Below are 22,205 nucleotides of genomic sequence, written 5' to 3'. Positions count from 1 at the left end.
CTTTTTATTATGCAAACATCATCAATACAAGCTGAAACTATGAATACAAGCCATGCGTCATCAGAGCATGAATACAGGAAACAATCTAGAAAAGTAATAGGGAAATATTTTTTATCAAAGACACTAGGTAAAGGTTCAATGGGAAAAGTGAAATTAGCCTTAAATGCAGATACAAACGAAAGGGTAATATAATATCTAATACACTATAATATCTATCTATCTATCTATATATGAATGAATAAAAGCATCATTTGTAACATAGCTTGCTGTCAAAATTATACCACGTAAATTTAATACTACACCCAACATGACTCGAAAACGAGAAAAAAATAGAGAACTTCGTACAATTCGAGAAGCGAATATTATGCTTTTATTAGATCATCCTTATATCGCTAAAGTATATGAAATGGCTTTAGTAGATGATTTTTATTATTTGTTTATGGAATATGTGGATGGAGGACAGTTACTAGATTATATTATTTCACATGGTCGATTAAAGGAAAAGCATGCAAGACATATTGCGAGACAAATAGCAAGTGCATTAGGTAAAAAAAAAAAAAAAAAAAAAGAAAGGAAAAAAGGAAAAGGAATACATACACACATATGTACACATATTAAGCTTATTATCTACTTAGACTATTGTCACCGTAATTCTATTGTACACCGAGGTAGGGTTATAAAGTTTATATATACATACACATATACATAACTTGAATTGGGACTCATATAGAATTGAGCAATAGACTTAAAGGTCGAAAATATTCTTATTTCTAGTAGTGGGGATATCAAAATTATTGACTTTGGTTTATCCAATTTATTTTCACCAGATTCTTATTTATCTACCTTTTGTGGTTCACTTTATTTTGCCGCTCCTGAATTATTAGAGGGTCGAACTTATATAGGCCCTGAAGTAGATATATGGAGCTTTGGGGTTGTTATCTATATCCTGGTCACAGGACAAGTACCCTTTGATGATCCAACTATAGCAGGAATGCATAACAAAGTAAAGCAAGGCCATATTGAATACCCTTCCTACCTATCCACAGGTATATATCAAGCTTATCCCTCCTCTTTATTATCATTATTATTATTATTATTTTTTTTTTTAAAAAATGACACAACTTAATACTATTGTATGCATATAGATTGTAAATCACTTTTACAACGTATGCTATGTACAAATCGTAAGAAGCGTGCTACTTTATCAGAGGTCATCATGCATCCATGGATGAATAAAGGCTATGATTGTATTGTGGATAACTATCTTCCTGAACGAAAACCTTTAGAATTACCAATTGATATGAACATTGTGCGTGGTATGCAAGGATTCAAGTTGGGATCAGAAGAAGCTATCAGTGAGGAATTGAAGAAGTTGATCACATCTACAGAATACCAGCAACATTCAGAATCAGAGCCCTATCATCCATTAATTTCTATCTATTATTTAATAAAAGAACATATGGAACGAAATGACAAAGCTAGTTCCGTTGTTGCAAATCATAAGGTATCATCGTCTTCTTCTTCTTCTTCTATCGAGAACACACACATGTTTGACAATTCAGTTGTTATTCATGATGCAGATAACAACCAAGGACGAGTACAAGTGTCTTCTTCTTGTCCGACGAATAACAATAGAGGAACAACACAGGATTCACAACAGACAGACTTGTTATTCTCACCTCCTCCCTATTTTTATGACTCTTCAAATAGAAGCTATCCTTCACAACACAGGTCAGATGATACAAGTTCAAAACCTTCGACACCCTCTAATCTCTTTCGTCGATTGAGTCGTCGATTCAGTCGTCAACATGCTATCCCAATAGAGGATAATTCGATTTCATTCAATGAAAAGAGGACAACAACTACATTAAACAATCATACGCATCTCTCTTCACCAGAGACAACACCGAATAGTAAATTAGATCGGTTCCTAAGACGTGCCAAATCAATTACTATCAAAGATATACCATCTATAAAACAACAACAACAACAGCAGCAGCAGAAGCAGCTATACAGTCAACGTCGTAAATCAATGATGAGTTATAAAGAGATTCATCGTAAAGATGATGAAGCACTTGTGCGTAAAAGACAATCAAATGAGGAGCATCCCTCTTCTAGGGATTTACTCGATCAAAACAATAGTACCCAACAACCACAGGCGGATCATATCGTACATTCTGTTTATGTAAAAGGATTGTTTTCTGTTTCAACAACATCTACGAAAAAGGCTTCAGAGATAAGGTTAGAAATTATTAACATATTACATAAACAGAATATCAAGTATAGAGAAATGGATGATCGATTTGAATGTGTTGTCTTGAAAGGTGGTTGCATTAAGTTTGATATTTATATTGTCAAGATACCATGGCTATTAGGTATGCGTGGACTCCAGTTTAGGCGTACAAGTGGTGATTCATGGCAGTATAAGGATTTATGTAGAAAAATCTTAGATACTATAAGGTTATAAATAAAATTATATGAGGATGATATTATGAACTTTTAAATATCCGAAATTCAATTCTCCTCTTTTCTTTTTCTTTTATTCATTCATTCATTCATTCTTTTTTTTTGCTGTGTTATATAATAATGAAGCGACAGGGATCACATCAAAACGATGATTCACGACCCACAAAGCGTAAAGCGTTTGATAAAGAAACATCTATAGCCTCAAGTACTAAAGGCAAAGGTACCATTAATCAAAAAGAAGAAAAGAAACCATTTGGAAAATTCATTTATGGAAACTTTCCTGATTACTATACGTAAAGTATAATAATTAACAATTTGTTTTACATTCCCTTTCCCTTTCATTTTTTTTCTTCTTCTTCTTCTTCTTTTGAAGCTATGCCTAACATTTTTTTTTCTAGAAAGCGTCGCAAGCAAAACGGTACAATGATTGATCCTCGCATTGACCTTTTGGATAGATCGCTTTTTGAAAACAAGCATATCTTGGATATTGGTTGTAATACTGGCAACATTTGTATAGCATTAGGTAAATATATATACGTATATATTTTATAAAAAAAAACAAGATGTGTTGATGACCAAGGATAAAACGTATTAGCCAAGAAATACAATGTAGCCTCTGTTCATGGTATTGATATCGATGAAAAGCTAATATACAAAGCACAAAAAAATCTTCGTATTGCTTATTCACTTGAAAATCCTCACAAACAAACTGACGATGCAATTGACCTTAGCTTTCGATTTCACTATTTCCCCCAGTCCATGACAAATATGTTTGGTCTTATGCCGATGGCACTTCCACCTACACTTGAAAGTGAAAAAAAGAATCAATATCCTTACAATGTTCATTTTGAAACTTTAGATTGGATTGCTACAAAAGAAGCGGAACATGCAAACCATTACGATACTATATTAGCGTAAGAAGATAACAAAAAAAAAAAAAAAGAAATGAAAACTAAATAATGTTTTTATAATAGATTAAGCATAACAAAATGGATTCAATTGCATCACGGAGATAAAGGATTAAAATCGTTTTTTAAAAAAATTTATGATTCCTTAGCACCTGGTGGTACATTTGTATTAGAACCTCAAGATTTCGATACTTTTCAAAAGAGAGCCAAGGAAATTAATGTAGGTTTTTTTTTTCTCAATCCCTTTTTTTTTTATGTGTGTGTTCTGGACTAATTCAAGTTATAATTTACATAGCCATCCAAAAATGTTCAAGAGGAGCTCGAGTTTCGACCTGAACATTATACAGATTTTTTAATCAACAAGTTGGGATTCAAAGAATATCATGATTTAGGTATACCAAAGGGAGAAGTTAAAGGTAAAAAAATAAAATAAAATAAAATAAACAATTTATGTTTGAAGTTGTTGTACTAAAACCTATATTTTGTATAGGCTTTTCAAGACCCGTTTTAATTTACATTAAATAAGATGATGATGAATAAGTTTGATTGATTATAATATACATATTTCTTAAAAAAAAAAAGTCTAAATTTTGAAAGCATTAGAAATGCTTGAAATGGATTAATGAAGGGATTGGCTACTAAGAAAAAAAAATACCCCATTGACATTTACACTACTTGATAAAGAAGAAGTCTATGTAGTCATTTAGAATAAAACTAATGGATATGATGTTTTACATAAAAATTGTCACAACTAAAAAGTATATTATTATATGTAATGCTTTATTGTATTTAAATCATATTTATAACGCTTTGGGCTTTTTCTTTTTTTTTTTGGATTATAATCAAAGTATTAAATGTCTTATTTTATTATTCATTTCTGTATCTGTAACATCTGTGAACATGTAAATAATGGTTCTCAATAATGTATTTATCCTTCACAGTATACAGAGTTGTATGCAATTAACTCATATTTTAAGACCTTCAAACACTATTTTTTATGCAAATTGATGGGTATTTTTTTTTTTTTTTTTTTTTGACAGAAAAAAAAAATTGATGACGCAAATAGATTTTTTTTGGTGCTTTACATTTTTTTTTTCTTCTTCAATTGTATCAATATATTTTTTTTATATACATATACTAATTAGGCAGTTTATTCAAATATAAATGTCGTTAGCTGGCTATTTCTTTGGCAACGTTGATGAACAAGGACGTCTTGAAAGTGATTTAGATGATGTAAAAACTCTCTCTCTTTTTCTTTTATAAATATACACACATGTATAGAGTTTTGTATATATAATTATTAAATACTTCATTAATTTAGGATTTAAAAGAAACACTTTCTAGCGTCGATGCCAATGTGATGTCACGAATCTTTAGTGGTGACACATTTGGTCTTGAGAATGTACAAATTAAAGAATCAGATAATGGTGACGATGAAGATGAAGAAGAAGAAGACGATGATAATGTGTCGGATCGTATACCCAACCTACCACCTACAACACATGCCAAAGATGCCGTTGACTATTCCGATTTTGACGAAGTGATACCAGAAGATCCTATGTTTTCTGAGAAATATTATCGACGTGGAATGGGCATGGTGCAAAAGAGTTTACCTCGATCACGACTTTCTCTTGTTACTGATAATTATGACGATGATGAAGAAGAAGAAGAGGAAGAGGAGGCAGCAGCAGCAGCAGCAGCGGCAGAAGCAGCAGCAGCAGCGGCAGAAGCAGCAGAAGCAGCAGTAACGCTAGAAAAACCTATTAAGCAGGAAGATACCAACGTTACTTTAAATGATATTGTAAAGCCTTCGGAAACAGTTTCATCGATGGACGAACAACAACAACAACAACCTTTAAAAGAAGAGAAAGTGGATATTCAACAGCTATTTCCTGGCTTTGAAAAAGATAAAATTTTAAAATTTTCAGAATTATTTATGCCAAAAATCAAACGTCCTCCTAAATTAACGCCTCATAAAAGAAGTAAATGAAGACGAATAGTTTTAATTTTGAAGCAAAGTATTAATATTTTATTTTATTTTTTATTTTTTTTGGTTTAGTTGTATTTGGAGATGGTTATGAATATGAAGTTGAACGAGATGAACGAGCTATGTTTTTAAGGCCCAGTAAATTTGATAGATTTCGAATAGACCAACAAGCGAAACAACCAATGAAAAAGAGAAGAATAGAAACATTAAATAAAGAAAGTGATAGCAGTAGCAATGAAAGTGAAGATGATGAATATATGGAAGAACTTGCTGAAAGAGTAATATACATATATAAAAGAGGAGTTTTTTTTTTCTTTTTCTTACTTATTTATTTATTAGGCTGCAACAACTGAGTTACCTCCTAACATATTACAAGATGAAAAAATCTATCATTCAGTTGTGTTAGAGAAATGGGAAGATGATATTATTTGGGACGATAATGATGAGTCAGAGTCATGGTAAGTTTTTTATTTTCGTAAGCCTAACATATTATTCCTTATACTTACTTTATATATAGTAATTCATTAACCGTTGTTGAACCAATAAGTAAAGCTGAAGAAGAAACACAAGTTATTAAGCATTTGAATATGCAGTTAGAAGAAGGTGACTGGCTAGATGCTGTCATTTGGGACAAAGAAAAACCATCAACGGAAACAATGAAAATTTCACTCGATCTTAATGACCCTAATATGCTATTTGATGTAGAAGAGGTTGAAGCCACCAAAGAATTGTTGATTCAACCTAAACATGTTAAGAAGGGGCGTAAGCCTATTCCTAGACCTTTGCCTAAGATCCAAATATACCATACTGACACTGAACCACATAACAAATTACCATTAAATCGATTTAATTTATCAAACGATAAGCATTATGAATCACATTTAACAGGACGTCTTATTCGTGTTCGACAGACATTTGGTCAACTTGTTGTACAACATGCCTTACCTGCCCTGAGATTGCATCCTGCCCTCTATAAAACTAAACTAAGCAAGCAAGAACTACGATCTTTCCATCGTCCTCTTATTCAATTACCCATAAATACTGATATTCATTTTTCACGTATGAAAGCCAGCAAGAAGAAAAGGAGAGATAAAAAGAAAGGACATACGGATGATATTCGAAGTACAAAGGAGCTAACGCTTAAGGATAGTTCACCTTTTGTCCTGATGGAGTATTCTGAAGAAAATCCACCTATTATCTCTAATATGGGTATGGGTACACTTGTGATTAATTATTATCGAAAGACAGAGCCAAAGGATGAATATGTTCCTACAGCTGATATTGGTGAACCCTTTGTACTTGATATTGGAGATACATCACCTTTTATGACGTTTGGTAATGTTGAACCTGGCCAAACTATCTCTGTCTACTATAACAATCTAATTCGTGCCCCGCTCTTCCGACATGATGTACGACATACAGATTTTTGATGATCAAGAGTACTTACAAAGAACATACACGCTATTATTTACGAGAGATCCCTGCCATATTTACACTCGGTCAATCTTACCCTGTACAAGAAGTACCGGGACCTCATTCGCGTAAGGTCACGACAACTATTAAAAATCGATTACAAGTTGTTGCTTATCGACTTATTAAACGTAATCCATTACACCGCCTCAAAATGAGTAAGCTTGCTCAGAAATTTCCAGAATATTCTGATATTCAGATTCGTCAACGACTTAAAGAATTCCTTGAATTTCATCGTCGTAGTAAAGATGGAGGAGGTGGATATTGGAAGACGCGGGGAGGTGGAGAGCCACCCAGTGAAGAAGAATTGCGCAAGATGGTGACGCCTGAAATGGTCTGTCTCTACGAGAGTATGTTGGTAGGTGAGCGACATTTACAAGACTTGGGTTATGGTGATGTGAACGACGATGATGAGAATGGAGAAGGAGATTCAAAGCTAGAAGTTGAACAACAATTAGCACCATGGTTTTCAACACGTAATTTTATTAATGCAACTCAAGGTAAAGCTATGTTGAAGTTGTATGGTGCAGGTGATCCAACGGGTCGAGGTGAAGGCTTTAGTTTTATTCGTGTCTCAATGAAGGATATCTTCTTGCGTGCTGGTGAATCAGCAGAAGAAAAGTTAGCTCAAATTGAAGCAAGACCTAAGAGTGCACATCGATATAATGTAGCTGAACAGCAACAAATTTATAGGGAAGAAATTGCACGAATCTGGAAAGCTCAATTAGATGCCCTGAGTAACAAGGTAGAGCCTGAGCTCTCTGATCACGAAAATGAAGAAGAAGAGGAAAGAGATGTAGATCAAGTAGATAGTCCCTCTGAATATGATTGGAATGGACATCGCCATGGTATGTCACCCTCACCAGCAACACCTTCCTTCTATCATAAAAGCCGTTATGATCGTGCTACATCTGAAATTGATGATGACGATGTCTCTGTTACCGGTAGTATGAGTTCCAGCTACCATGTCAATAATCAAAATAAATATTTGATTATTAAGCGACTGATTGCACAGAAGAATGGAGAGAAGGTATGGCAACAGGAGGTTGTCCGTGATCCAGTTGTGATGAAATCCTATTTGAGACAGCGTCAAATGATTGAAGAAGAAGCTACGAGTGCTGAAGCCCTTGAGCCAACTGATGATGAAGAAAAGAATGCTCGCATGAAGAAACGTATTCAAGACCAATTGGCCAAGTTGAAACGAAATGCAGAACGACGTAGACAGCGACAATTAGCCAAACAAGCAGCATTAGCTGAAAATCCTGTATTGGGTTTGATTAGAGGTAAACGAGAAGGTGCTATGCGTCGATGTGGTAATTGTGGACAATTGGGACATATGAAGACCAATAAGAACTGTCCCAAATTTTATCTTAATTTTGTTGAACCTGGATCTGAGGTCACACCAGCGGCGTCAGAGGGCAATCCACCTGCTACACCTGTTAATGCTACACCAAATAGTGACAATAATAGTAACGTAGAGACATTATAATAATATTGCATATACACAAATATATAAACATGTATTTTTAATAAAAAGAAAATAAAATAAAAAGAATACATATTTCTGCCCTAATTTCACATTTACAAAATAAAAAGAGAGAAAGAGAAAAAGAGATTCACACCCTAAATAAATACTAATAATTATTAATTTACACGTAAAATACCTTATATAATTGGAGATTTTTTTACTATTATTATTACACACATACATATAAAAAGACATTATAATGAATGAAATAGATACATACAGCAACAAACTTTTTTTTATTATTTATGTTTTCAATGTCTTTTGACGTTCTTAAAAGAAAATTAGGAGAGAGAGAGAGAAAGAGAAAAAAAAAGAGCTTTTACTATCATACTAAACCTAAAAGAAAAGAAAAAAAAATAATAATACCTAACGTAAGGGAACATATCGTATTTATTATTTAATACTCAGACCCTGCACTAAAAAATATAATGATCTACATTTCGGATAGAAAGTTTCGAGACCTTTATCGATTTACGTAGCTGTTACGCTGAATACTATTTAAATTTTATGGAGAGAATTGTTGTTGTTGTTTTAATTTACTAGCATAGTATTCGTAAACTAGCTCAATAATATGCAGGTATATATCTTCGGATTAAATATTTATTGGCATTCATTAATAATATTCAAATGAACTTTCTTTTAAAAGCTTCTTCAGTCATTTGACCAAATCTTTTTTTTTTATATGAATATTTTTTTTTTTTTAAAAAAAAAGTAGTCTAATTGTTTATAAATTTTTTGATCGAGTTATTTTCAAGCGAATGACCAACTGAGAATAGAACAATTGAAATAACAGGAAAAAAAAAAAAAGGAGGAAAAATATAATGAGCAATGTAAAATAGAGCAATGAATAACGATTATAAATCTATAATGTATATAAGGAGAGCATTTCGCTTATACATATAATGCTGTTACATACACATTATAAAGCCTGTTTATACAAGTTTTCCAATATACAAAATTTTAATTTTGTTCTACATATGATTCTTAAAAAAAAAAAAAAATAAAGACCGAAAAATAGTATTGTTTAAAAATAGTATTGCGTACTATATAAGAATAAAAAGTCAAATAATGAATTCAACAACAATAAATAAGTTTATTTGTACTATATAAATATGTATACGTGTGCGTGTGCGTGTGTGTGTGCGTGTGTGTGTGTGTGTGTGTATGTGTAGAGTGAATGTGTGTGTATTTAATTTAAGTATAAATATAAAGAAAAATATATATAAATATATGTATAAGATGAGAGTGAGGATGATGATAATGGTGAAGTGTATTGTGATAGGAAACAAAGCATGGTATACGTAATAAAGTTCTTTTTTTTTTCTTTCTTTCTTCTTTTTTATATTATGTATACATGAAGTGATACAAATGTATATGTAATGCATATTAATAATTTAATGATTTTCAAGTCCTTGAAAGACAAGCATAGTTCGAAAAAAACTCAGACAAGTGATTGTCGTTAAGGGTAGATTTTTCCAATAAAGGCATCAATTTAGATTTCACAAATACATCATTATGTGACCATGGTGTAACTTGTAAATAAAGTTGCTGATTATCATTTAAAGAAAATAATCTATTAAAATAGTCGAGAACATCTAACAAATCCTTGGAGATATCTAATAATAATTGAGGCAATACATTATTATCGAGTGTCCTAAAGACTTCTATTAATTGAGACTCGATATAATTGTAAAAGTCTGTTGAAAGTTGTGTTGCATTCTGTTTTAAACAAAATGCACCCAAGGCATCATGATCTAATCCTCCGCAATAATTGGATACAATTTGTTTGATATGTGATTCTAATGCAGGTTGACCTAATGTGTCTGCAAGACGATCCCATGCAAGGTGTAGACTTCCTTCTGTATGCGCCTGTATTGCACCAAATATCTGTGCATATAAAATTTCTAAATCCATCATATCCCAGGAAGATGAAGGTTGAATAAATGCCTTTTGTTGTAGTGATTGGGAATTAGATTCTATGATAGAAATAGAGATGTGCTTTTGAAATTGTTCGGATATAATTTTATAAGTCTTTGTTTTGATTGAATCTAAATGATCAAAGTGCCAATGTGTGGATATAAGTTGAGCAAATCTTTCAATAGGTATCCTGTAGTCTGTCTCTGGACATGCATTAGGATCTTCCTTCGACAGTATAGATAAACTTGCAGTAGTTGTTAATGGTGTTGTTATAGTTACTGTTGCTGGGGTAATCGTTGTCGTGGTGATATCTGATAATAATAATTTTGCAGTATCTAATAAGCTAGATGTCTTTGATTGCTTTTTAGTAATTATTTCTTGTTCCTTTTGATCTGACGTTGAAGGAAATAGAGGTAAAGTTGAAGTTAATAAAATTGAATTAATCAATAATAATAGAAAAATGATTAAATGCTTTTTCATCTTTCTTTCTTTTTGATATAAATATTACATATATTTATAAGGAAAGTGAAAATAAAAAGGGAAAGGGAAAAAAAGAAAAAACAAAAAATAAAAATAAGCATTAAATTTATACAGACGAAAAGAAAGGGGTGAAAGAGGAAAAGAGGAGAATTAAAGGGAAAAAAAAGATATAGTGAAAAATTGAAAGGGGCAATGATAGTAGTAATAGAAAAGGGAAGGGACAAAGAGATAGATAAAAAAAATAAGCATACAATTTTAAGAATTTGTCTTGCTGTTGTTGCCTATTCAGGTTAAGTCAATGTTTTTTTTATTACTGCTGAATCATTCTTAAATCTTCTTTTTCTATTAAATAAGGTATTATCACTTTTTTATCCAAGTATTCATCACTTATTTGCATCTATAATAAAGTAAAAAGGGAAATATAAAGATAAGAAAATAAAAATAGTGAGATAACATATTAACTATCATCAAAATTGTAATTTCTCTCTAAGTGCAAACACACGCTTTTTTATATAAATATACTCTTAATCCCTTTCGCTCTCTCCCTCTCTATAATATACATATAAATAAAAATAGTATATGTATATCTCCTTACATGTTTCCCTGGACATACTAAAAGTTCTAGACGTCGATTATCATCTAAAGACTTTAATCCAAGCCAATCATCTTGATATAGAGTTTGATTTTGTAAAGGTAATAATTGACGGTTTTCTATTTCTATCCAAAACCACTATAAAATTAATGAAAAATGAAAAGTTAATTTAGTTAATCTATATTTAGTTAAAGATTTGCTTTACTGCTGTATAACTTGGCTTAATCATCACATCTTCACTAAATCGAATCATTACAAATCGATCCAAAGAAGCCAAGTTTTTTCTATACTCTTCATTTTTTTCTTTTCTTTCATTATTCAATTTAGGTAAGAAACGATTTTTTTCCAAGTATTCTATACATTATCTATTTCAGTATGTATTTATATCTTTTTCTTTCTTTTAAAAATTACTTTGCTGATCATTTGGATCTCTAAAGTATTGTGCCTGAATTACCCGATTTTGGATATAATCTGTATAAACACCTTTATGCACAAGAGATCGCATCCATTTACATGTGAAATCTTTAGGATTTGTACAATTTGGAATATCAGATACACCTAGAATAAATAGTAGTTCTAATCAAGTTTCTAATATTATATATATATATACATATATGTATGTATGTGTATATACCAGCGTGTGGTGAGCCAAAGGTAATTAATCGATGAACTTTAGGTCGATTGCATTGCTCAACATACGCTCTTTATAACAAGCAAAGTTAAGTTGTACAAATAGAGAATTACTTTATATTCAAATAGTAGCGTACCTTAAAAATAATCCACCCTATTTTTTCATGAAAAATAAAAAAAAATATAAGCATAAAAATAATTGACTTGAGTTTTTTTTTTTTTTTTTTTTTTTTAACCTGAGAAAATCCAATTGCATTAAATCCATTTTTTAATTCTTTTATCTTTGAAAGCTCTTTACAGATTGTATCCACTTGTTCTTCTATTTTACCAAAGAATCCTGCTTGATGATCATCATTAATTGTATTACCTATTCGAATACTATGTACAAAAGTATTTGGTAATCGATGTTGAATTAAAGATTTTATTCTTCCCATAGAGTCAACATTACAGCAATCATCTCCCATTCCATGCCATAGAACAACTTTTATTTTTTAAAGAGAAGAGTTTAAATATCTTTATCTATGCTTTTATGTATTATAATTTAATATTTACCAGGTTTTTGTTGTAGTTGCTGCTGTTGTGCTTAATAAATAAATATAGAAGAAAGGGATATATTAATTTTTTTTTCATTTTTGAAGAAAAGCCTATCATGAAAGTGTGGCTATTGTTTTTATTGATATATATTATTCCATACCAAATGAAAGACTAATAAAGAATAATAAGCTGATAACTTTTATAAGCATTTTTGTTGGTGAAAAAAAAAACAAAACAAAATAGAATCTGAATTCAACACAAAAATATAAGCTTTATAGTAAAATTTTAAAACACAGAAGAAAGAGAGAAAAAAAAAATTAGTAGTGGATTGAATCATCAAAGTAACAAATACTTTATGCTTCGTTTATTTTAAACTTTAACGAATTTTCATAAATTTATAAACTATTAAAGACTTAAATAATAAAGTCTTTCATTTGTTTAATCCATGTATTTTCTTTAAATTTTGGAGCTTTTTTTTTTCTTTCTTCAGTCTCTTTAATATCGTAAAATAATCAGAAACAAACTTCTATTTGCTTAATTACATAAGAATAACCTTTAAAACTTCCTAAAACGTGCGTACATAAGATAACAGTCTGTTTCATTTCTCGCATTTTTTTTTCTAAGAGGTAAATATACTTGAAAAAAAAATTGTATTTGTTTGTCTTTTACTATTATTATTATTATATCTTTTTCTGAGAACAAGATGTGCTTCTTCACTCTCAAGCTTGATAGCAATATACGCAATCATTTAGATCATAACGGTTTAAAATTTGATCTGTCAAATCAACCAACTGGGTAAGCTTCTTTTTCTTTTCTTTTTACAAGTGTTCAAAAAGAAATGGTAAATTCTGTTTAAATATTAATATGGTAATATTACAGGCTTGCTAGTAATATTGAAGTGATTCGACAAGCTATTAAAAGAATTGCACTTGAAAAAATAGATTTAGAATTACATTTGAGAAATAATCAATTAAGTTCATTTGAAGAATATGCGCATGAATTGTTAGTTGCTAGACACTATATAAAGTATATCTCCTTAAGAGAGAACGCCTTTGACAAATTCCCAACTGAACTTACTATCTTTTGTAATCTTACTGCATTATCATTATCAAGAAACTTTCTATTGGAAATTCCTAAAGGTGTTTTCCCTCGACTAAATGCTCTTCAATGGATTAACTTGGGATTCAATTATCTTGAAGATTTGCCTTCAGATTTTATAGAATGCAAATATCTTAGAGGGATAGAATTGTCAAACAACAAATTATTAGGTAGAAAAAAAAAAAGAAAAAGAAGCATTCAGTATATTCATGATATTCTTTTTTGGATTATTAGAAATTCCTAAAGTTTTATTTAGTATTACGACAATTGAGGAATTAGGTTTACAAAGTAATAAAATAAAATTTATTCCTAAAGGTTATATCTTTCCCAAGAGACTACGAACATTGAATCTTTCATTCAATGAATTCGAAGAAATTCCTATGGCTTTAATTTATCAAGTCCCTGAGTTACTTTCTGTGTTGCTATTATCTGGTAATCCCTTGGAAGAATTGCCTGATAATTTCTTACATTCTGGTTATCAACAACTTTGCTGTCTTGATTTACATTCATGTAAACTTCTTTCTCTTTCATCGACTTTATTTCTGAATTTGGGAAAGATATCCTCCTTTGTAAGGTTAAATTTAGCAGTTAATCGTTTACGAGAGATTCCCAAGGAGATTGGCTATCTACGTTCCCTTCAATGGCTAAATTTGAACGGTAATCGACTTCATGAGTTGCCCAATACAATGGCTTCCTTATCTTGTCTTATAAAGTTAGGACTTGCTCAAAACCGGCTTGAATCTTTACCTAGCTTTCTATTTATGCATATGATGTATTTAGAAAAAATAGATATCCGTGCTAATCGGCTTCAGTATTTGCCTTCTTCCACACTTAGTCTTATTCGTGCTCGAGAAAATGATTCAATTCCTCAAGCTTTGGTGCCTCGTACGGTCTTTAAAACGTGCAATCGACCTCAATGTATTCTAAATGATTGTTACACTTGCGAGCTTCGACGTAATGAGGCATGTGCTCACCTGAAATCAATTATTATTGAAGATAATCCTAAGCTCAAACGTGTGGATGGTATCTTTTACATCTTTGATGAAAAGAATACATATGTTCAATTGATATCTTTGAGTGATGCATATCATGTTTTTGACATGATGTCTGTTGGATCAAATGGCATTATTTGGAAAGCAGATCGTGAAAAGATGACAGCTAAACTACTTTCAGAGATCTATTCTACTACTGCACCAGATAAAGTTGCGTCATCTTATAGCCCCATTCCATCTAGCATCATGGACGATCATGATTATTTTAGCGTGAGTGATGACTCCTTAACAGAGATATCAGATAATGAAGAAGTATCAATCATTCATGTTAATATCCAACGTAATAGTACTGAAGGGTCTTCTGTATTTCATAAACGTCATCCTTGTCCAGATAGATCACCTTTATCTCTACGTGAAATTTGCTTAAGAGTCTATTTTACAAGAATGTCTCAACAGTTTGAACAAAATTTTTTCTATTCTGATTTCCATGCTAAGGTGAGCCCAGAAAATGTGTTGCTAACACGACTCGATCAAGATGAAGATGTAACTAAAAAATTTTTGAGCTGCGCCTTAAACCCTTATGAAATGCCCCCCTTTATAGTTGACAGCATTTTATTGAAGAAGACAACACGACAATGCGATCATTGTCATATTTGGTTTACAAAATCAAATTATCAGGTGGGTTGTATCGATAAACTTGGAAGTTTAGAGGAAGAAGTTCCTATCAGGTTTGATATTTGTTCGTTGTCATGCGCAGTAGATGCTGTAGTCAAATTATATATAGCTCAAAAAACCTTACTTTGAAATTATACTTAGTGCAAAAAAATATATACATGTATATTCTCGAATAAAAGATATAAAAGAGTAAAAAAGTACTATTATCTATCATAATTTATTTTGTACTTCTATAAAGGTGTAGTATATAATTTACTACTTGTTTTTTTTTCTTAAAACCATATAATTTATTACATGTTATATTTTCAAGTTATCAAGAACATTTTAATTCCTATTATTGTTTGACAATACTCGTGTGTAAATGATTTAACTGATTCACTCTATATGTCTCACTTGTAAATGAAATAGCTTTAAAACTTTATTTTATAATTTGATTGTATAACGAACTGATTTGCAGTTTCAAACATCAGGATCGCATTTACTTGAAAAAAAAAAAAAAGGAAAAAGGATTGCTAGCTTTGCAAGTTCCGAAAATGATTTATTTAGCAATATATCCATTGATAAAAAATCATTTTTTAAATAAAAGCCTGAACGGCTTATTCGATTGAAAACCTTCTCCCCCAAGAGAATTTGTAAATTAATCCTTTAAATACTCACATAAATCGGGTTAGTTTTATTTTATGATAATATAATTCATTCTAAAGACAACAGTTAATATAGTGAATAGTTTAAAGACATGAGGAAAGGAAAAAAAATTATGGAACAAAAGAGACTTAATAAAACACGCTAAAGATGCAGTTTTAAAGTTCTCTTTGCATACCAAGAACAAAATTTATTAATTTTATATGCTTTTCATTCATAAAATTTCTTTTTTGTATTAAACCTACTGGGAAAAAGTAAAATAATGTTTAGTTTTTAAACAATTTTACATATTATCTCAATCAATATCTTAGACTTGAACATGAATCAACATGGATAAAACTTAAATAAGTGTTGTAATAAACTTAATTCTCTCTCCCTTGTTTCAGGGACACTGTATTGATTTTTTCTATTAAGAACATATATAAATAAGCGAGTGAAAAAAAAAGAAATAGACATTTTATATATTTGTAAGAAATCATAATCATGAGAGAACGCCCTAAAGGTTTAGTTATCAAAACTGCTGTTAGAAACAAGCCACCAGTAATTCCAACACGATCAGGACTACGTAGACAATCAAATGCTCTTCCTCCTATTACTGAATTTCAAGCCACTAGCACTGAAACGAAGAACAATCACCTTCAGTCATATGAAGTTGAAAATGAGCTTGTACTTGAAAAAAGCCCTATAAAGAGTAAGGAAAACGGTACTGTTGATATTGAACAGATATTACGAGACAATCCTCAGCTAAATAGTATAAACATGAAAACGAACAACGATAAAGCTTCTCATGAAGTTTCAAAGATAAACATCAAAAAGAAGTTTACCACTTTTTTAAGAAAATTCAAATTTACTACTAATAAACAATCCAAAGTTATACTTGAAGACCCACCTGCTATTCAAACACCAACCACTCATATTAAAGATGGCGCTTTAAGAATCGATTATACACATCAAGAAGTACATTTTAATGAGGCATCACCTAGCATAGTAGCACATCATTATTTACCAAAGAATTCGATACGTTTACAAAAGTTTTAATAGCCAAAGAAAACTCTTTCCCTTTCTTTTTAATATATAATTATATATAAGGATATTAATTTAATACTAAATAAATGTGCTTTCATAAACATAAAGAAATAAAAAGTGATATACATGTATACATATATATTTATAGTTTATTTTATTTTATTTTTTTTACAAAAATCCAAGATACAAAAGTACAGCAAACTTTGTAAAATGCTGCTAATGCCTCATCCAATTCAAACCATTTAAACACTAACTCTTGCTTACTTAAATCCTTTATGTAATTTAGCTTATATCTTGCTGCTTCCACAGCCTGCTTACAGATTATGTTGGTAATTTTTGTATCAGATGAGAATGCAAAAACATCCTCGCGGGAAGGACTACGAGACTAAAGAAAGGGTGATATTAACTCCTATCTTTTGAGAACATATTGAAATTCATTACAGTACCATAGTAGATCTAATAGAATCAGTATGCTTATTCATTTCTTCTGCGACTCTCTTTTTGTTGTTTCTTAAAGTTATGAGCTGAATATAAAGTGCTCAGTTCTTACAATCACAAACTAAACTATTATATATGACTTACTGGTTTTCTTAGCATCATTAGATCACTCCAATCAACCCTGTATAAGTCCATTTAGATCTATTTATGCTATGCCTTTTTAATTTGATTTCACTCAAATAAGCTGCCAGTTCTAACGACTTGCCTCAACATCTTCATTTTGTGTTTTGTAACGTCACAAGATTAAAGACTATGCCTCTTTCAAAGCTTTCTAGCCATCATCGTCAGCAACGTTAACTTCCAAGATTTGTGTGACTATGTCTTCTTTAAGATCTTCTACAAACATAGAGAAATGAAATTTATTATTCCCTTCGATGCAATATTATAAAATATCCATTATAATATAAAGATGAAAGAGCTTTATTGATAAAAACGACAAGTATTCGAATCACAAAATATATTTTGAACAATAAGTATTTATAAAAGACGTAGTTTATATTATGATTTATAAGAATGAACTCGTGCTTAATCTGAAGACAAAGCATTCATTCTGCTGAGTTGTATAGCTTTTTGGTGTTTCAAAATGTCGAACAATAGGTACATGTCAAATTATAAGAATTCAAATAAACAGTTCCCATGCATTCTTTGTCCGCTATTACTTGTCCTACTTACCTCTATTATGTATTCTTAATACTAACAATTTATCAGGTAAAGAACTTTAGCTCAAAAATACTATCTCTTTCTTCAATACATTAAAAAAAAAAGAAAGGCAAATAATTAGATAAAATAACTTGTTTAATAAAAGACATTCCCTACAAGAGAAATGGTTATCCCGTTTATTATTACAATACTAGTTAAATGCTTCTAGTTTCTGCTAACTGCTACTTTATTGTTTAAAAAATAACTATATCTTCTTCATCTTAAAAAAAAAAGGAAATATGCATATTTTTATATTTATGTTTGCTACAGTTATCATATCAATAATGGGAAAATATGACTGAATAGCTTAAAAAGAAAAAAGAGTATATAGACACAATATACAGGTTGAATCTTGGAAATTAATGCAAATAATGACAGTTTATAGTATTCTGTACATGAAATGAATCGAAAGTAATTCAATTCTTAAAGGGCAATGGTACAATATAAGATTACTTTAAAAAAAAAAGTAAATCGAACGATTCATTAATTCTCTTTTAGTTATTCATCATGAGCAATAATAATACATTTAAGAGTTTTTTTTTTTCGTATTTAGTACTACAATTGCTCTCCAAAGGGAAATAAAAAATTTTTTTTAGTCTAAATACTTCCTTGACATTAATTCAATTTAGAATTTCAAAAAGAGTAATCAGCTTTTATTATATAAGTTTGCGGTCATCTGTATAAACCAATAATAAAATTCTCTTCCAAAAAAAAAGGGGTATATTTATAACACATTAAGTCTATTGATTAGAGTAGAACCTTCATTATTATTATAGATAAAAAAAAACAACAAGAAAATATCAATAAGCTAAGCAGTTTCTTTCTAATAAAACGCAATAGTTTAAATTGTTTTTAGATCAAACAAACTATATAAACATATTCGATCATGGCTTAGAAGACAGAACTCTACTTTATAAATAATTAAGCACATATTATCTAATAAAATTAGTCTTAATTTACAAGCTACCTTAAAGTATTTAAAATGCTTATTAAAATACTATTGCTGTATATTTTACACCTTTTTTTTTTCTTTTTTCTTTTTTGTTTTTGTTTTTTTTTTAGTGATGTTTGATTAATAAAAAATATAGAGAAAAGGATGTATTATTTATTTAGAGTTAGCTATTAAATAATAATATTAAAACAAAGTAATTACTTTATTCCTTCTATTCTCCTTTAAATACCTATTGTATAGTTTAATGATATAGACAGTATGTTTATTTATTTTTAAATAATGCATTATTCTAACATATAAGAATAAACTGTATCACAAAGCATAGATACACAAACTTTATGAAATGCACTATTTGTAACTGTTAAATCTTACTGGACCGTGATATCCAATTATTATTTTTTTTTTCTAGCATTTGCTGTAAAAGAATTAGAAAGTCAACTCTAATTTTTTTTTTTCTTCTGTTATAATAAATCTTCTCTTTATTTATTTAAGCTCTTTTTTTTTGTATATTATTTTATATTCCTTATCACTTATAAAATATTTTCCAATTAATCTAAAAATAAATTCATTATGAAGGATGGTTTTAAACTGTTAGAGATTGAACCAACAGAAGGCTATCTTGATTTTGTAGGACCTGCAAAGATATCAGAAAATAAATTAAATGAGCCATTGCGCGTTTTGAAAGGAGAGGTCAGAATTACGCTTACAAAACCAGTAAAGATTCGAAATATGTTTATCAAATTCAAAGGATTTAGCAGTATCACACTCTCAAAACCTTATAATATAGAAGCCAATTGTCCGTTTTTACCAAAGTTAAAACTATCTCTTTTTGGAAAAACTACCCTGCCAGCTGGAGATCATATTATACCTTGGGAATTAGATATACCCAATATATACCCTCGTAGTTTACTTATTAAGAGAGCAAGTATTCACTATAAAGTCATTGTTTCTATATCAACCGGAATTACTAGTAAATCAATAACCGCAGAATATCCTATTATTATCAGACGTCATCTGTTACCATATAAAGAATTGGCTCCTCTAATTGAAACAAGAATCTTTCAAAGAACTGTACCTGGTAAATTTCATTATGAAATTGATATTCCACAGATTATTTGTATTGAACAAGAATATATACCAATGGCTATCAAATATGTTAGCATTGCAAATCAAAAGCCAGTGCAATCAATTCGGACCCGTTTAATACAAATAGAATTATATAGGTAATACAAATTATATGAACAAAGGAAAGAACAAAAAAAAAAAAAAAAAAAAGGACTTACATAAAAATTTTAGATTTCAACCCTTATCTAAATCAGACTATAATTTAACTACAATGGATCGAGATTCCTTTATCTTCAATTTAGATAAAAAAATTATAAATTCAAACTATTATAAAGATAATCACGTTAAATATATTAAGAGAAGTGTCCCTGCACTTATTCATTTAACAGGTACATCAACGTCTATATGGAAAAGGCCATGTTTAGTTCGACATGGTCTCTATCCTTATTTATCATATACCTTAGTTTCTCCACTTATTTCTATCTATCATCAAGTCGAAGTAACTTTTCAATTCGGTCAAAAATACGAGGAAATAAAATCTAAAATTCCAATTATTATCGCATCTGTGCCACAACAGGGTGTATCGAATAACGAAAATTCTCCTTCACCAGAATTGAAGTATGCATTTGAAGAAGCTGCACGTTCAGATTATTTGAAATATGTCACAGAATCTTCAACTAAAAATAATGATATGATAGATAATAATCGGAATGAAGAGGACAGTTATGGATCACCATTACTTCGAGATATCTCAACAAACATAGATGTTTCTCTGGATAGTTCTTTGAACGATAGATTAAAAACTATGAACCCTATATCTACAACAACAACTGCTACTACTACTACTACTACTACTACTACTAACATAAATACCCTATTCCCTGTTTATAATAATAATTCTAAAAGCCTTTTTTCACTTTCTCCACACTCTGACTATCACTTAGCATATAACCATAATCATCAAAAAAAGTTTGCATCAGCAGTTGACCTTAGTACTGATTCAATTAAATCGATCAATGATGTGGATGATTTTGAAGGTTTACCTACAGAACGTCCAAGGACTACAACACCTACCATGAGAAGAAATAGGAAAATATTAAAACCTATTGACGTTGATTTAGCGAATGGCAAAAAGCAATATCCAACACCAGCGCAACTGTTATCAAATGAATGTGTTGATCCCGAAGATATTTCCAAAGCAGATATATTTTCAATTGCTCACTATCAATATAAGCAGCTAGCAAGTGCCTCTATTAAAAATCAAAACTTGTACCATTGTGATATCACTGCTTTTGATAGCATAAATCATGATGATTTACTATCTGTTTGCTCTGAAACATCTATTCTGAGTGCGAATATGCCTATCTCAGCTGTACGAAGTCATCCATCTTCATTACATTCGAGACCACCTTCACCTGGATTTACTCCAGCACCAGGTATACCTGCTACAATTGCCTTACAACCCCAATATCAAAATAAACAAGCCATAGAAGAATTATTTCCAGCAGCACCCGATTCAGCTACTATCTCCTTATCATCCTTTGCTATGAATACAATAGCATCATCCACTTTACTATCACATAGGACAAGTGATACAACTCAGAAACGTATTGCATTATCCTCAATCTCATCCTTAACGAATGATTCACTTATTGTAGGGCCACCTTCTTCAAATAGTAGTCATCGTCGAGTTCGATCATCTTCTGCTGTCGATCCAGATATACAATCACTTATAATACAACATAATGCTCTCTATTCTTCATCCCTTCAATACATTTATGAAAAGCTGCCTCCATTACCATCTGACTTGAAGTCAACTAAACGACTAACAAAAGTTTATTTAGATGATAGTGATGAAGAAGAACATCATAAATATGAACTACCACCAATTCCTTCTCAATTACCATCATTAAATGAGAATAATAATAATAATAATATAGAATTTACTCAAGTTGATATTGAGCCTCCAAAATTACCCAGATTATCTTTTGGTAAAGATTTTAGTATATCCCTAGGAATTCAATAAAACAGTGTCCCTTTTTTTTT

At 30.4% G+C, this 22,205-nt stretch overlaps 8 protein-coding genes across 8 annotated transcripts; 6 read left to right on the top strand and 2 right to left on the bottom strand.

Annotated features, from left to right (window-relative positions):
• Positions 1-9: 9 nt before the first annotated feature.
• Positions 10-2,534, top strand: BX663DRAFT_306045 (kinase-like domain-containing protein; the record flags this gene model as incomplete). Its single annotated transcript, XM_051522048.1, has 5 exons — positions 10-183; positions 263-545; positions 636-668; positions 744-1,046; positions 1,146-2,534. The coding sequence occupies 5 exons, from the start codon at positions 10-12 to the stop codon at positions 2,465-2,467; spliced, it is 2,115 nt and encodes a 704-aa protein (XP_051384929.1). The 3' UTR covers positions 2,468-2,534.
• Positions 2,535-2,889: 355 nt separating this feature from the next.
• Positions 2,890-3,899, top strand: BX663DRAFT_429980 (Bicoid-interacting protein 3-domain-containing protein; the record flags this gene model as incomplete). Its single annotated transcript, XM_051522769.1, has 5 exons — positions 2,890-2,989; positions 3,062-3,380; positions 3,441-3,594; positions 3,670-3,790; positions 3,865-3,899. The coding sequence occupies 5 exons, from the start codon at positions 2,890-2,892 to the stop codon at positions 3,897-3,899; spliced, it is 729 nt and encodes a 242-aa protein (XP_051384928.1).
• Positions 3,900-4,422: 523 nt separating this feature from the next.
• BX663DRAFT_535286 (uncharacterized protein) lies at positions 4,423-8,320 on the top strand (the record flags this gene model as incomplete). The annotated part of the gene is made up of 6 exons (XM_051530595.1): positions 4,423-4,607; positions 4,696-5,356; positions 5,434-5,639; positions 5,701-5,819; positions 5,909-6,770; positions 6,800-8,320. The coding sequence occupies exons 1-6, from the start codon at positions 4,539-4,541 to the stop codon at positions 8,318-8,320; spliced, it is 3,438 nt and encodes a 1,145-aa protein (XP_051384927.1). The 5' UTR covers positions 4,423-4,538.
• A 1,443-nt stretch (positions 8,321-9,763) lies between these two features.
• Positions 9,764-11,601, bottom strand: BX663DRAFT_529878 (uncharacterized protein; the record flags this gene model as incomplete). The annotated part of the gene is made up of 3 exons (XM_051530279.1): positions 9,764-10,501; positions 11,352-11,486; positions 11,554-11,601. 3 exons carry the CDS (start codon positions 11,599-11,601, stop codon positions 9,764-9,766), a joined length of 921 nt encoding a protein of 306 aa, XP_051384926.1.
• A 147-nt stretch (positions 11,602-11,748) lies between these two features.
• On the bottom strand, positions 11,749-12,442 carry BX663DRAFT_430646 (Alpha/Beta hydrolase protein; the record flags this gene model as incomplete). The annotated part of the gene is made up of 3 exons (XM_051522813.1): positions 11,749-11,906; positions 11,983-12,037; positions 12,215-12,442. The coding sequence occupies 3 exons, from the start codon at positions 12,440-12,442 to the stop codon at positions 11,749-11,751; spliced, it is 441 nt and encodes a 146-aa protein (XP_051384925.1).
• A 773-nt stretch (positions 12,443-13,215) lies between these two features.
• Positions 13,216-15,406, top strand: BX663DRAFT_549806 (uncharacterized protein; the record flags this gene model as incomplete). The annotated part of the gene is made up of 4 exons (XM_051531173.1): positions 13,216-13,307; positions 13,392-13,780; positions 13,845-14,120; positions 14,196-15,406. The coding sequence occupies 4 exons, from the start codon at positions 13,216-13,218 to the stop codon at positions 15,404-15,406; spliced, it is 1,968 nt and encodes a 655-aa protein (XP_051384924.1).
• A 996-nt stretch (positions 15,407-16,402) lies between these two features.
• BX663DRAFT_541231 (uncharacterized protein) lies at positions 16,403-16,993 on the top strand (the record flags this gene model as incomplete). Its single annotated transcript, XM_051530772.1, has 1 exon — positions 16,403-16,993. One exon carries the CDS (start codon positions 16,403-16,405, stop codon positions 16,955-16,957), a length of 555 nt encoding a protein of 184 aa, XP_051384923.1. The 3' UTR covers positions 16,958-16,993.
• A 2,576-nt stretch (positions 16,994-19,569) lies between these two features.
• Positions 19,570-22,204, top strand: BX663DRAFT_559194 (uncharacterized protein). The gene is made up of 2 exons (XM_051531837.1): positions 19,570-20,317; positions 20,391-22,204. The coding sequence occupies exons 1-2, from the start codon at positions 19,665-19,667 to the stop codon at positions 22,183-22,185; spliced, it is 2,448 nt and encodes an 815-aa protein (XP_051384922.1). The 5' UTR covers positions 19,570-19,664; the 3' UTR covers positions 22,186-22,204.
• Position 22,205: the final 1 nt, after the last annotated feature.

The sequence above is a fragment of the Cokeromyces recurvatus genome (genome assembly GCF_025118155.1).
Source record: "Cokeromyces recurvatus strain NRRL 2243 chromosome Unknown BX663scaffold_6, whole genome shotgun sequence".
NCBI lineage: Eukaryota > Fungi > Mucoromycota > Mucoromycetes > Mucorales > Mucoraceae > Cokeromyces > Cokeromyces recurvatus.
The sequence above is the reverse complement of the archived record's forward strand: the minus strand, read 5'-3'. Positions and strand labels throughout refer to the sequence as shown.

What these genes read in the sequence shown, in the direction of transcription:
- BX663DRAFT_559194 (XM_051531837.1), top strand. Translation starts at nt 19,665, where the DNA reads ATGAAGGATGGTTTTAAACTGTTAGAGATTGAACCAACAGAAGGCTAT. An exon ending in ATACAAATAGAATTATATAG is followed by an intron (nt 20,318 to 20,390) that starts GTAATACAAATT and finishes TAAAAATTTTAG; the next exon opens with ATTTCAACCCTTATCTAAAT.